Genomic DNA, 13811 nt, shown 5'->3' with positions numbered 1-13811 from the left:
TAAAAATAGTAATACATCCAATGTATTTTAGAGATGAAGCATAATCAATGCACTCCATTTTATGCATTATATGAAACAGAGTCCTTCTATAACAAAAGACTACATTAAAGTTCTTAGAAGCTGTTTGAGCTTATGAATGCGTCTTATTTTTTCAAAACTCTCCAAGCTTTCTTGAAATGCTGTATGCTTCGAAAAAAATGCTGTTGATTTGGGGGCTTATTCTCAAATGTCAGTTAATTCCAGTTCCAAACAAGTTTATCACTAGTTCTGAGCAAATATGAAATAGAGAAACATGAAAACATAGGCAAAATTTTGAAATTAGCCCAGACCCACCCTTGGCTACAGAAATATTAGCCAGACATCCAAATAGATCGTATCCAGCAAGTAGTGAAATCTTCTAGGGTAATGGCCAAGAAGTTATATGGTCTCCAGAACAAGGTCTATTTCCAGTCCACCCAATAACAGAGATTCCACTTAAGTGCCTTCCGGTGCAGCTGCAGATTCAGGACACAAATTCTCTGGAAATTCCAGCTTCTCACAAATATTTTCTTTAACTGGTAAATACTGAGCAATCTCATTAGGATCTGTGAACAGCGGTGGAGGAACATGCTTAAAACAAAGAAGAAAAAAGTGAGAATTACGCAGAAAAAGCCAAATGAAAAGAAAAAAAGAAAAAATGCTTCGATACACAGTCAAGCTTGCATTAATTAGAATTTGGTATCACTACTGTTCATATTTTGAACTCTTGTATTCAAAGCCCTGAACATGGATGACTGAGGGCTTGCCAATAAGTATCTTTTCTTTAATTAATCTTAAATACATCACATTACTGTAAATAGTTTCTGAAGTACTATGTGGTTGTCAGTGGCTTTCCTTAGGATATTGTTAATTTTATTTCTCTAGCAAAACTCAGTAAAAGCTCAGAAATTTGTCAGTGCCCTAGCACAAATTTGTACCAGGAGGTTACCAACTATGACAAACTAAAAACAAAACAAAAAAACCCCATCAATCATGCTTTAAGTGTTAATACCTTTAAACTTGATATTTTGCTTTCCCTGGAGGTGTATTCCCGCAACATGTAGCACTTGTTGGCCTAAGAAAGAAAACAATGGAGTGTGATTTCATAAGGTGGTAGAAGAATCTACATGAAGCCATAGTTTAAATAATTTGAATTTAATATAGAGATTAAAACAAATTGACAGTTCAATGCAGAGGATTGGATTTGAGATTCCACACACACGCCGCCCCAAATGGTCATCTATTGCATCCAATGTTTAAAAAACACCTATTTCCAATGAAAATTTTGAGCTACTGACATTAGTCTACAAATATGAATAAATAATGAACCAAATCATATTTCTCCTAACAGTATCCTCACTGAAATGCCATATATTACACAGAATATATGGATCCAAGTGTCATCTTTAATCTGGCAATACCAATATAGAGATAATACTTAGGCAGTACTTCCATATATCTGGTGGGTCAACTCAACTATTTTGCCTAGTTTAACAGACATTGAGCTGTATCAATGAGACTAATCTAAATCCCATTCATTTTAATGCAGTTGAATGCAGTAAGAAGAGGATTTGAATAACGTTATGGCATTTCTGCTACAATAATGTGTAGAAATTAAAATACTGATGGGCCACACAACAGTTTCAGTGGGCAATTCTGTTTGGGGAGAAAACTCCAGTGTAGAAAAGTCTGGAGATGGCCTTTCTGGGATTACAGAAACCTAGTGAAACTAGCTAGGCAGTTGTGAAGAAATAGTCACTGGCCTGGTTCACACATAATGGGGCTGTTCGCATAACATGATAGCTCAAACCCACAGTGAGGATAGGGTAAATGTGGCCGCCACTTTGTCATGTTGAGCAAACCCGGTAAGAGTGGGTTATGCGAGGGGCAGTTGCATATTCAACCTCGCACCCACGGGCACCACAGTTGGTCATGGGCTAAATTAACCCATGAAGAGTCACAGTATGTTGCTCAAACCTGGTCACATTAGCCCATAGTTTATTTAACCCATTATTTGTTGCCTGGTCCAGGGTTTGTCTGGCAGACGATCAAAGAAACCATAGTTGGTTTCTCAATCCTTGGATTGTTTTTCTCCTCCTTCATCCACTCCCTCCCTATATCTCAAATGCCTCTGGGGTTCTGTAGTACTGGCATCCTTTCTAAACACTAAAGGATTATCCCACTTCTTTTATAGCCTACAGAACAGATTTCCTTACCTCATGGTAAAGCCTGGTATCATTCATCCTGATAAGCACACCATCGACTCTCAAGAAAAACCTCAACAGCACAAAGAAACTTGAAGGCATTACCCTCTGTCAAAAACATTAAGAATACATTTCACTTGCATGCATCTACAACATTTTACTCTAACAAGTCTTTATCTAGTTTAGAAACATAATGCATGTCTTAGAAGCCTGAATTAGTGTCATTAGTAGCATCTTGGCTGTAGCAACAACACAGGGAATCTTGAAAGAAATTCTTTCTTTAATTTCATCTAGGCACAAATTAACACCATACAAATGCATAAAGAGCCAAATTAGGAAAACTGTGTGAGCTACTAAGTTTTGCAGAATTGCTTGCAGGTATGGAGGAATCCTTTTCAATACTGAAAGCCATCTGAATTGAACTACTGTGTGGTGTCAAAAGCAGGCCAGCTCTTGCTCCACTGTACAACAAAACACTTCAGTTTAAATGTTACACAAAAGTGAACCTTAACTAAAGTCTGACTTGTTCTCAATTTGAATACAATTGCAAAAAAGGTTTTCTATGTTACAAAACATACATTGTTGCGCAGTAATGATGATCGCTAGGTCAAATTTAGATTTACAATTGGTGCAAGAATGATCAAGTACACGGTACCTACTACAAGTTAACAGCACCAGTATATAACTCCAACTGAATCACATTAGAGTTTACAACCTCATAATCTTGTTTTATCCCAAAGAATCTCATGAGCTAACCAATGCCTTAAGCAAAGCCCGAGTCAACATGAAAATTGCTGCCAGGCCTTCAGCTTCTGCTAGACCTCAGGCTTCCCTGTAACTCATTTGAGGAGGTGGGGAGGATCTAAGTGACATACAGTAATTGTTGCTTATCAGGATATTGTTAAAGGAATGCTTTAAGGAGTTTGTGCAGCTGAATTCCTCAGTTACTTTAACTGAAAACAATATTGAAGCTGAAGATTTGCAGACTGCACCTTTCTGCCTTTTCTTCAAACTCTAAAAAACATTATCTACTGTGGGATACAACAGAACTCACTATTTTTACGCTTAGGCTTGAAACTCCATGATCATGAAGTTCATCTTCAAACAGTAGCACTTCTTCAAAAAACATGATCTGTTCCCTGGCTTTTAGTTTCTCTGTATCTATATGTTCTGTCGTGGCAGAAACCTAGAAAAAGCACAACATATTAAAAGCTGTTTTTTCTTATAAAAACACTGATTAGCATTTAGCAGTTTCAGACTTACAAGGTACTCAACCATCAAGAAGAGAATTCAAAACATACCTTTAACTTTAACATATCACCTAGCAGAGTTCCTTTGTAGTCTGTTGTATAGGTCCAGTCATATGGTTTAACAACTTCCTTTGTGTGCTCGGGCTCAGACCTCAAGAAAAAGATAGACTTTTGTTTAGCATTTAGATTCAGAACCAGACAAAGCTTATTTCTTACAAAATTTACAGTGGTGTTGCCTGTGTTCATGCATCTATAAACACCTAGAGATTTTAAAGTTCGTCACAAAATTATCAACTGTATAAATCGTGCTTTGTTTATTCCAGATCACACAGAAGTGTAGCTTAACATTATATTCTAAGATTTTATGCTCAAGGTTGTTGGCTACACTAGAAATAAGCATAGGATCAGGCTATAGCTCTTCAAAAGAAAAGTACAGACTGCTACTGATGTGTCAATTAAATAGAATAACTTTCATTTTAGGCATAAACATAATTGATTTTTCTGTGTATACTATTTGATGCACATAGGCAATGAATTATGAACAAGTCTGAATGCATTTCTGAGTATTTTGCATTAACAGTCGACCTTGCATTATGATCTCAAAAATCCCGAGGGGAAATATGTACAGGTCCCATTTCTTCATGTAATGGTAAAAGAAGGGGGTACCCAACTGTATCAATTTCTCTTATCTTAGGTAGATGGAGATACACTGTTATTACCTGCTTTCTTGCCATTCCTCTGCACAAGCAACTTTAACCATTCCTTGAGAGTTATTTACATATCTTAAAGCATCAGTTGCATTGAACTCTATTCCAAAGAGAGATTCATGTTGAATTCGTAAAACATTGTCTCCAAACATCATTTCTGGAACACAAGGCATGCGTAACTCTTCAGCTAATCTGCATGAAAACAAGGAAACTGTATTGCTTTGGAACAATTTATCACTGATTACCTGCCTTTAAATGAATTAAGGTCTTTTTTTGTTCTGCAGAGTATTCTAGTATGTCATATTTAATACTGTCAATTCATTTTAAATGAAATTAGCAACACATAGACTACACTATCTTTACCTGCAAACCCCATAATACATTCCTTTTATTTATAGGATAATCTTCCAGGTACCTACTCCAAGGGAGGCGTGGAAGACAGGCTTCTCAGTGGTACCCCACCCCCCAATTATGGAATTATTTTCCCATCAAGGCCTGCCTGGCGCCCACATTGCTATCTTTTTGGTCGGTGCCAGGTCAAGACTTTTCTCGTGCATTTGACAGCATGTGATGAGTTTTAATCAACCCTGAATTTGTTTTACAATCAGCCGATTGCTCAGAGTTGTTTTTTAGATGGATGTTGTCTGTTGTGGTGGGAATATGTTTTAAAATTTTGCATATTGTTTCTAATATTTGTAATCTTTGTAAACCACCCAGAGAGCTTTGGTAGTATAGAAATGTAATAATAATCCTAAAGGTCACCAGATTCCTACATGAAAGGCAATACCATTTACGAATGAATATGAAACTAGCATGTAGACCACAGTATGGTAAGCCTACATGCTCTGGGAGTCCCTGCTGATCTGTTTCTCAGCATGTGAACACAGCAAACATTTAAGATCATGACACACCAGCATTCATAGAAGAATTTACAACAAATTTGGTAGCATGGAAAGCAGCCCTTAGAAAATTAACTATGAACACTGAGAAGTTGATTGGAAATACATTAGTATGGTGAGAATGACCAGATGAACCAGTCATTTTGCAGAAGACCTGTAGAATATAACATAATAATGAAAAGATCTGCCAGTATGGAAGCCTAAAAAGTATCCTACATGGAAAGGACTACCCAGACTAGATATCCTTATTCCATTGCTACCATACCGCAAATTAATTTGACATTTCAGAGGTGTTTGCGCTTGAGACACTTCTTCTCTCCTGCCTGTAGTACATTTCAAACATTTTGCTTATTTGGGATGGCAGGAAACTAAGAAAAAGACAAGGGCTGAAAGTCTGGGCTGCCATATGCAGGGGGACACCTAACATCAACCTTCCACAACCTGGTGCCCTCCAGATGTTTTGGACTACACTCCCCAGGATTCCTAACCACCGGCCATGCTGGCTGGGGCTGATGGAAGGTAAAGTCCAAAACATCTGGAGAGCACAAGGTTGAGGAAGGCTGCCTTACATCCATGCACTTCAGCAGCAAATAAAGGTTTCCTCGTGGCCATAAAACATAGGAAGCTGCCTTATAGCGAATCAGACCCTTGAGCCATCTAGCCCACTACTGTCGACACTGACTGGCAGCAGCTCTCCAGGGGCTGAGGCAGGAGTTTTTCCAGCCTGAAATGGAGGTGCCAGGAACGAAGCGGGCCATTCTACACGCAAACCACGTTTGCTGTCATAACACGAGCCATGCACATCCGTCACTACAAATGCAAAACCAAAGCTTCAAACGAGTCAGCGTTGCTCCTGTAAACGAAGGGCCCGGCCGATGCAGAGAGATGGAGGCTCCCTGCGGCTCTTGGGGCGTTGGTTTGTTTGCGCCCCCCCGCCGCCGTCGCCGCCACCATCCTCGGGGGCCAAACTCAAGGCGGCGCCAGTCCAAGGGCCCGCAGGCCCCCGAGAAGGAGCTCCCCGAGCCTGTGCAGCAGCAGCAGCCCCACTCACGCGCACCTCTCGGCATCGGCCGACTTGATGATGTGGGTCCGAGCAGCCGTCAGCTTCCACGGCCCGAAGGTGAAGTCGCGCCGGCTGCTCTTGAAAACGGGCATCATGATGACGGCGGCGGCAACGGAGCGAGCATGGAGAGAAAGGCTTCCGGCGGTGTTTACAGGAGCAAAGATGCCCTAGGAAGGCGCCTCGGAAGGAAATAGCCCCAAGCTTCCCTGGCCAAAATAGCCGCAGCCACCTCCTCTACCACCGGAAGCAAACCAACAGAACCCCTTTCCGCTTCCGGGTTCATCAACGGATTGACGGACAGAGGCGGCTGCGGGCTGCATGATTTCCTAGCAAGGCTTCCGGTTCCTGTTTGTCACTTGCAGAGCTGTCCATGTGCTGGGCAAACGATCAGGGGTTCATGTGAAACACTCGCATAAAACAGGCAAGGGTTAAAGGCTTTTGAAATAATTTTGTCCCTCCCCCCGCCAAAAGAACACACACACAAAAGGGAAAGGCGCTAAACAAGAATGAGTTAGTTTGTTGACCCTGGCAGGTCTCCTGCTGTTTCTTTGCTTGACGGAGCTTCTGTGCTTTTCAATTCCTCCTTAAAAAGAAACTCGATAGAGGGAATTTCCCTGACAGGAGCATACAATGATGACACTTGAGTTTCAATCTACGATCTAGATTTGAAATAGTTCAAGAGTGTAACTCACATGCTCCTTTTCCTTTCAGTGTCATCATGCAAGGAAAGGGATAGAAAGCAAGGTACACAGGGTTAAACAAAAACCAATAAAGGAGGGAGACTCTGCCTTTAAAGGCTGTGTGATAGGCAGAAATTCAACAGCTGCAATCTTCCCCCTAAAGGAGACATAGGTAATAGGGAAAGTGTCACCTGTTGAATTCCTATCTTATAAGAATAAAGACCCTATTCAGTTCTTCACACGGCACATAGTTAAACTATGGAATTCAATGCCAGAAGATGCAGTGATGGTCACCAACATTGATGGCTTTAAATGGAGTTTAGATACATTATAGGATAGGAAGCTGCCTTATGCTGTCAGACCATGGGTCCATCTAGCCCAGTATTGTCGACACAGGCTGGCAGCAGCTCTCCAGAGTTTCAGGCAGGATTCTTTCCTCACCCTAGCTGGAGAAGCTGGGGATCAAACCTGGGACCTTCTGCATGCAAAGCATGTGCTCTCTCACACTAAGTATGGCCCCTCCTCAAGGAGGATAAGACTTATACTCTGTACAGCACCATGTACATTGATGGTACTATATAAATAAATAAATAAATAAATAATAATAATGAATACTAGTCCTGAAAGCTCCATGCTACATCCAGTATCAGAGGCAGTGTACTGGGAACATGAGTGGGAGGGTGCTATTGCACGCATGCTCTTCTTGTGGGTTTCCCACAGGAAGCTAGCTGGCCACTATGTGAACAGAATGCTGGACTAGATGGACCTCGGTTTGGCTTTTCTGTTCTTACAACTTCCTCCCAACATACAGTGTTCTGGACAACGAGGACTGGGATAACCAGCAGGCACTAGGCACTTATTTTTACATGTTATATATTAATGTTTAATTTTAAACCCGTTGGTCATCTCATCTTAAGTTGAATGAGATGGGGTGGGGTTGGATGGGAAGTGAGAACTGGAAGGCAAGTGAACAACTGCTGCTGTTCATCCTTCTCTTCTGTCTCTGAAACCCTTTTCCTCTGATGATGTAGAGAAAGAAAAGCAGCTGCCCAGGCTAATGGTGCCCATAGCCTCCAGTGTCTATATACTAATGCACAGAGCATGGGAAACAAACAGAATGAACTTGAAATCCTAATTCAAGATGGTAAGTACCATCTAATAGGTATCACTGAGACTTGTGATTAGAATATAGCCATTGAAGGAATAGACCCAACAGGAAGGGAGGGGATTCCTTTGATCCAAAGGAATAGATCCAACAGAAAGGGAGGGTAGCATTATAAGTAAGGAATGTACACAACTGAGTGGAAATTCACGATTCTGAGAATGGAAGACCCATTGAAAGTATTTGGGTAATGATATAAGGTGGAAGAAATAAGAGTGATATTGTTGTGGCAATTTACTACAGAGCCTCTAGCCAGATGAAAGACATGGATGGTGCTTTCCTGGGAAAGATGACAAAACTTTCACAGAAGCAAGCAATAATAGTAATGGAGCATTTTTTTTCCCTAATGCCTGACATTTGCTGGAAGTCTAACTCTGCAAAAAATAGAACATCCCATAAGTTTTTGACTTGTCTTGCTAACAATGTCATCTCTCAGATGGAAGAAGGAACAATGGGATCTGCTGTCCTGGACTTAATCTGGACCAATAGGTGAGAAATGGTAGATAAAGTGAAAGTGGTAGGAACCTTAGGGGAAAGTGACCATGTAATTCTTAAATGTCCTGTTTTCCTTCTCACGGGTAGAGTTTGCGATTGTGCCTTTAGTATTTCAGTATTCAAGATTTCCTATCCCTCTTGAACTCTTTAATCTTTAGGATTTCTAGCCAGGGGCCCACCCCCAACCTTACCCTGAGCTTTTAAAAATTGGATTTCCTGCAGTCCAAGGCACTTAATGTACTAAGCTCAGCTTTCATAAATTCCTGAATTCCTGAAATTTATGAAGTTTCTTCAAAACCAGGAAGCCCTCTCTGGAAATCTAAAAAAAAAAAAACGAGGGAGGGGAGAGGAACAGAGCCATTCTTCCCCCTTTTTTTAATTTTATAATCTGTATCTGCTGAGCTCTGCAGATACAGATAATAAAAATAAAAATGGGGAGGAATGAGACAGCCAGAGGAGGACGCAAGAGGGACTGGGCGAACCACGTCCCTCTCTTTGGCTGCCCATTCCTCTCCACCCACCCCCATTTATTTTTATTTTTATTATGTGTATCTGCAGAGCTCCACAGATATAGATAATAAGTTTTTTAAAAAGGGGGGAGAAATGGCCCATTCCTCTCCTCCCCCCTCCCATTTCTAGAGGTACGGGGCCGCCCATGGTGACTAATCAGGGCGTGCCATGGGCTCCACTGCCAAAAAAGTCAGGATAAGTGCCCAACTTTTTTTCAGAGGAGTTTCCAGGGTTTGCCCCTGGATGGCTTCAAAATGGTGGCTGCATCATGTAGCTGACGTGCCTCTATCGCGAAGCCACCCCAGGGCAAACCCTTCCTGTAGACTGTGATAGACATGCCCAGGGATGGGAGATCTTGAATACTGAAATACTAAAGGCACAATTACAAACTCTACCTGTGAGAAGGAAAACAGGACATTTAAGAAGCCTGTGTGACTGCACATGGAGCTCTCTGATGCTCTGAGACTCAGAGGGATAATGTTTGGAGACAGAAGGAAGGACATATTATGAAGGAGGAGTTGCCCGAAACTGCAAGAAGGGTGTTAGGAAGGCAAAGACCCAGAATGAGCTGAGTCTGGCAAGGGATGCTAAAAACAACAACAACAAAAAGACTTCTTTGTCTATGTTAGGAGCAAGAAGATCAAAAAAGGGGTAGGTCCACTGCTTAGGGAAGATGGTGAATTGTTAGCAGATGTTAGAGGGCATGTGGAATTGCTCGATTCCTATTTTGCCCCAGTCTTCTCCCACAAGGGGACCCGTGTTCAACCTGGGATATGTAGAAAAACAATATATGGAGGGATTTGCAGCTCAGAATAAGTAAGAAGATGGTTAGAGAGTACTTCTCTATTTTAAATGAGTTCAAGTCTCAACAGCCAGATGGATTACATCCCAAGTCTTGAAGAAGCTTGCGAACATTATTTCACAGCTGCTGTTTGTAGTCTTTGAGAACTCCTGGAGATGAGATGAGTGTTAGTCTGTGTGTACACTAGGGATGTTGGAAAATTCCACAATGGATTGAAATGAGTTTGGATTTCTATGAAACTGATCTGTGGCTTCCACAGAGGGCTAGGTTTTTCCAAGTTGTGCAGATTCCACAGACCATTTAAAAAAAAAATGGGGGGAGGATTCACGCAAATGTGCATTTGCAAACGAACGAAATTCTCATTAAAAAAATCCAATTCCATCAGTGAGTAGATGACAGCCTGATAATCTGTGAAACACTAACAGAATAGTTGTAACAAAAGCCGTACATTCCTAGTATACGCACACATACGATTTACATGTTCCTTAAGGCTCCTTTAAATGTGCATTAAATAGTTTACCTTCAAAAGAAACACTTACTGTTTAACCTCACAAATAATCTGGCTCCTCTTATTATAGAATAGTTGGAATTCAGACATATCCAGCAACATTTACTATCTGGATATGCCAGTTGGGAGAGGGAGAGGAGTGCATTGGTATTTGTTTTATCTATGTGTGCACGTTTCCTGTTCACTAAAGTTAAGAGCATCAGTGGCCCACATCAACATCAGACATTTAACTTTTACCTAAAAAGCACCACAACAAAAAGAAGAGCCTCTAACCCTCCTATTTTATTTGAGGCCAAATACAAACAAATGTATTATCAATTCTATACCCAGTTACCTGCCCGCATTGACCTCCATAGACTTATTTCTTGTAGATACGTATAGGATTGTGCTATGTAACAGATACATCATCATTAAACAATTCCCATTTAATAGATAAGGAACTGACAGTGAAAGCCAGTAACTTAACCAAGGCCATGAAACTGTGTATCTGGGTAGCATTATTCTGTGGGAAGGAATTGCTATAATATGTTGCCAAGAGTGTAACTGCCCAAGAGTTGCCTTTACATTCAAGGATGAGACAGAAGTGAGTTCTTGTAACATTTGGTCCAATGGAAGGTCTCTGTAAAACTTAGGGGGCAATCCACTGCCCCAAATTGTACAACTCCTAGCATTCCCCAGCCAGTCATGCTGACTGGGGAATGCTGGGAATTGTAGGATTTTTTTTTCTGTCTAAACATGCATAGGACTGCACCTCTAGTGTAAGAAAAAATATAGTGTTGTGCATAGTGCTTAAAATTTGTTTTAAACGTTAACTATTATGTTTCTAAATTTTGTATATTGGTTTTTAATGTTCAGTCTTTTTAATCCAATCTTTTTAATCTTTGTAAGCTGCCCAGAGAGCTTCAGCTATGGGGCGATATATAAGTGTAATAAATAATAATAATAATAATAATAATAATAATAATAATAATAATAATAATAATATATTTTTTCAAAAGCATCAATATATTATGAGGTGGTGGTGGTTTTCAACTTCACTTACAGTATAGCTGTGCAGACTTTGGGGGTTTACAGAGGTCTTCACCAGACAGAATGGAGAGTTAGCAGTATCTCTGGTTTATTCAGAGAGCAAGCACATTACACTTTGCTTTGCTGTTATTGGGCTATTTCCACAGTTAGGTTACAAGTGTTGACTGCTCTTCGTTTTTCAGCCAGATATCGGCTGTGATTTTACCTGTACAATTACTTGAAAGTAAGAATGGTAAACATGCATAGGTTCAAGCCAGAAGACCTTGAAAGCTATTATATCGCCACATTAGACTAAGTCCACAGAATGAAAGAGAACGTTTTTATCCATTTGTATCTTCTGTCCTTTAGAAATGACGCAGCAATAATCAATCTATTGAAATGCTATTGCAATTCATTTTGTAAAACATCTTATGTCACCATGTTGGTACTAATAATGTTACATTTCACCATGACCCTTTTGTGAAGCCACTATTGTTTTTCCAGGGTTGTAGCTATATTCCTCAGTGAGTCCTTAATCTGAGCAACCCAGCTCTAAATCTGGTCATCTGTGGTGCATCTTTCTTTTATAGGAATCAAAATAGCAGAAAATGTAACGGCACTGTATCAAATCCTGCTCTGATACAATGGGCTATAGCCTACAGCAGGCTGTATGCAATGTTAATCAAACTTAACTCCTTTTCATTTCAATGGGGCTACTCTAAGCAGGACTAACAATGGATACAACCTCATATGTTTTCCTGAACTTGTCTGGCCTTTCTGCAGCAGCACAAACCTAGCTGCTTGCTTCCACTACACCCAGTCTCAAAAAAGTGTGCAAAATGCTTGACACTAATAAGAGAAATGTAAAACCTTGAAATGGGTTTAAGGAATTATTCCTTAAATATATTTTTATCCTATCCTTTCCCAATGAGGTTGAAGTGGCATACATGACTCTTACCACTACTTTATTCTCGCAGGCATCGTAGCAGCTAGGTTAGCTTAAGAGACAGTGAAGGGCTCAAAAGCACCTAGTGAGGTTCACAGCTGAACAGGGGTTTGAATCCAAGCCTCCCCAGCACTAGGGTGCTTCCAGATAGGGTTTTTATCATGTCATCACCCTGCTTCATGCATGGAATTTTACAGGAGTCCAGACAACAACCCTTGTGTTTTCCCACCATTTCTACAGCCTTTTTCCATACAGCAGGAGAGAAAGATGGAATCGCTGCACGATGCCTTCTGAGTGGTAGTGCTAGGAAGTCTCTGCCTGGAAGCTCCCCTAGACTGATATGTATAACTACTGCACCATATTGGGGGATTTTCTACATAAGGCTTTTATCCTGCACTTTTACCGAGGCTTCTGTTTCCAGATTCTTTGAGAGATTAAGATCTGCTCCTTTACATGTGTTATTTTTTCTGAGGAGTTTCCCCTATTCCAATAAACAACCACTGGGTGGTGCTGTGGTATAACAGAGTTGCACAATTACACTAGGTTTCCATAACACCATTCAGAAGAAATACTAGAATTTCCCATTTAGGACAACACACACCTGATAAGCATTGCAAGCTTGAGAGAAGCCCTTGTGTAAAGCACCTGCAAACTACTGTGAGTGAAGAATCACCACCACACACTAAAAACCTCTTGTAGAAAGGTGACTCTCCAATAGAATAGTTCATTTTATAGATCAGTCAGATGCGTTCAGAAACTGAAGCCAGACTCAGTGCAACAACGAAAACTTGATAGCAGATATTGGAAAGAAAACTGAATTTCCTAACTTCATTTATAGTGTGGTGCTTTACTAAAAGTGTGGTGGTTTATTTCATTTATAGTGCAATCCTAGGCATATTTAGACAGTAAAAAGTCCTACAACTTTTTGGGAGTTTTAGGACTTTCTGTCTAAACATGCCTAGGATTACACCTTTACTTCATATTCTATCAAAATTTTATCATGCCTGCTGTATATATGTAATTCAATCTAAATTCTGTTTTTCTCCCACAAACCATCGTGTGTGTGCGCGTGTGTGTTTAGTTCGAGGAAGAAAGGGCAATAAAATAGCCCAGAGCACGAAAGTTATACGGGGTGTGAAAGCTAGGAATGCAGGGGCTGGGTGGGAAATAGTTATCGTCGAATATAAACTATTTAGCACTGCTGGTAACCGTTGCCTATGAAAAACTTCACGCCAGTTAACCTCGAAGTAAATGGGCTGGTCTCGAAGATAAAGACAGCATGTAACGAAAACAGCGCTATTTTTCTAGCTGTCCTGGGAGTGCAAAAGATGAAGTTCGCGAAGGAAATATGAGCGAGAAAGGAAGCGAACTGGAAAAGGACAAAGGAGCCGAGGAGGGAAAAGCATGGGGCGGAGTAATGGGAGGAGTAGAGTGGGGATGGAGGGGTGGTTAGGAGAAGGAGGGATGTGAAAGGGTAGGTGGAGGGGGGGGGATGGACGGGGGAGAAAAAGGGGGGCCGGACAGTTTTTCTGGGACTCTGTTGGCGGCGACTGTGGGGG

The 13811-nt window shown here is 40.8% G+C and overlaps 1 protein-coding gene across 1 annotated transcript; it reads right to left on the bottom strand.

Moving 5' to 3' along the window:
- On the bottom strand, nucleotides 1-6377 carry TIPRL (TOR signaling pathway regulator). Its single transcript, XM_063126900.1, has 7 exons — nucleotides 6136-6377; nucleotides 4192-4371; nucleotides 3524-3623; nucleotides 3277-3408; nucleotides 2235-2330; nucleotides 1031-1093; nucleotides 1-609 (listed from the first exon to the last, which is right to left on the bottom strand). Exons 1-7 carry the CDS (start codon nucleotides 6234-6236, stop codon nucleotides 475-477), a joined length of 807 nt encoding a protein of 268 aa, XP_062982970.1. The 5' UTR covers nucleotides 6237-6377; the 3' UTR covers nucleotides 1-474.
- Nucleotides 6378-13811: the final 7434 nt, after the last annotated feature.

This window comes from Elgaria multicarinata, chromosome 5, assembly GCF_023053635.1.
Source record: "Elgaria multicarinata webbii isolate HBS135686 ecotype San Diego chromosome 5, rElgMul1.1.pri, whole genome shotgun sequence".
NCBI classification, from domain to species: Eukaryota; Metazoa; Chordata; class Lepidosauria; order Squamata; family Anguidae; genus Elgaria; species Elgaria multicarinata.
Note: the sequence above shows the minus strand (reverse complement) of the source record. Positions and strands in the feature narration are given on the sequence as shown.

Bases quoted from the DNA above. Each gene is read 5' to 3' on its own strand.
- TIPRL (XM_063126900.1), bottom strand. From the start codon at position 6,236: ATGATGCCCGTTTTCAAGAGCAGCCGGCGCGACTTCACCTTCGGGCCG. The intron at 3,409-3,523 runs GTATGTTTTGAA...TGCTTTTTCTAG, and splicing joins GTGATATGTTAAAGTTAAAG to GTTTCTGCCACGACAGAACA. The intron at 2,331-3,276 runs GTGAGTTCTGTT...TGTTTTTGACAG, and splicing joins CAAGCCTAAGCGTAAAAATA to AGGGTAATGCCTTCAAGTTT.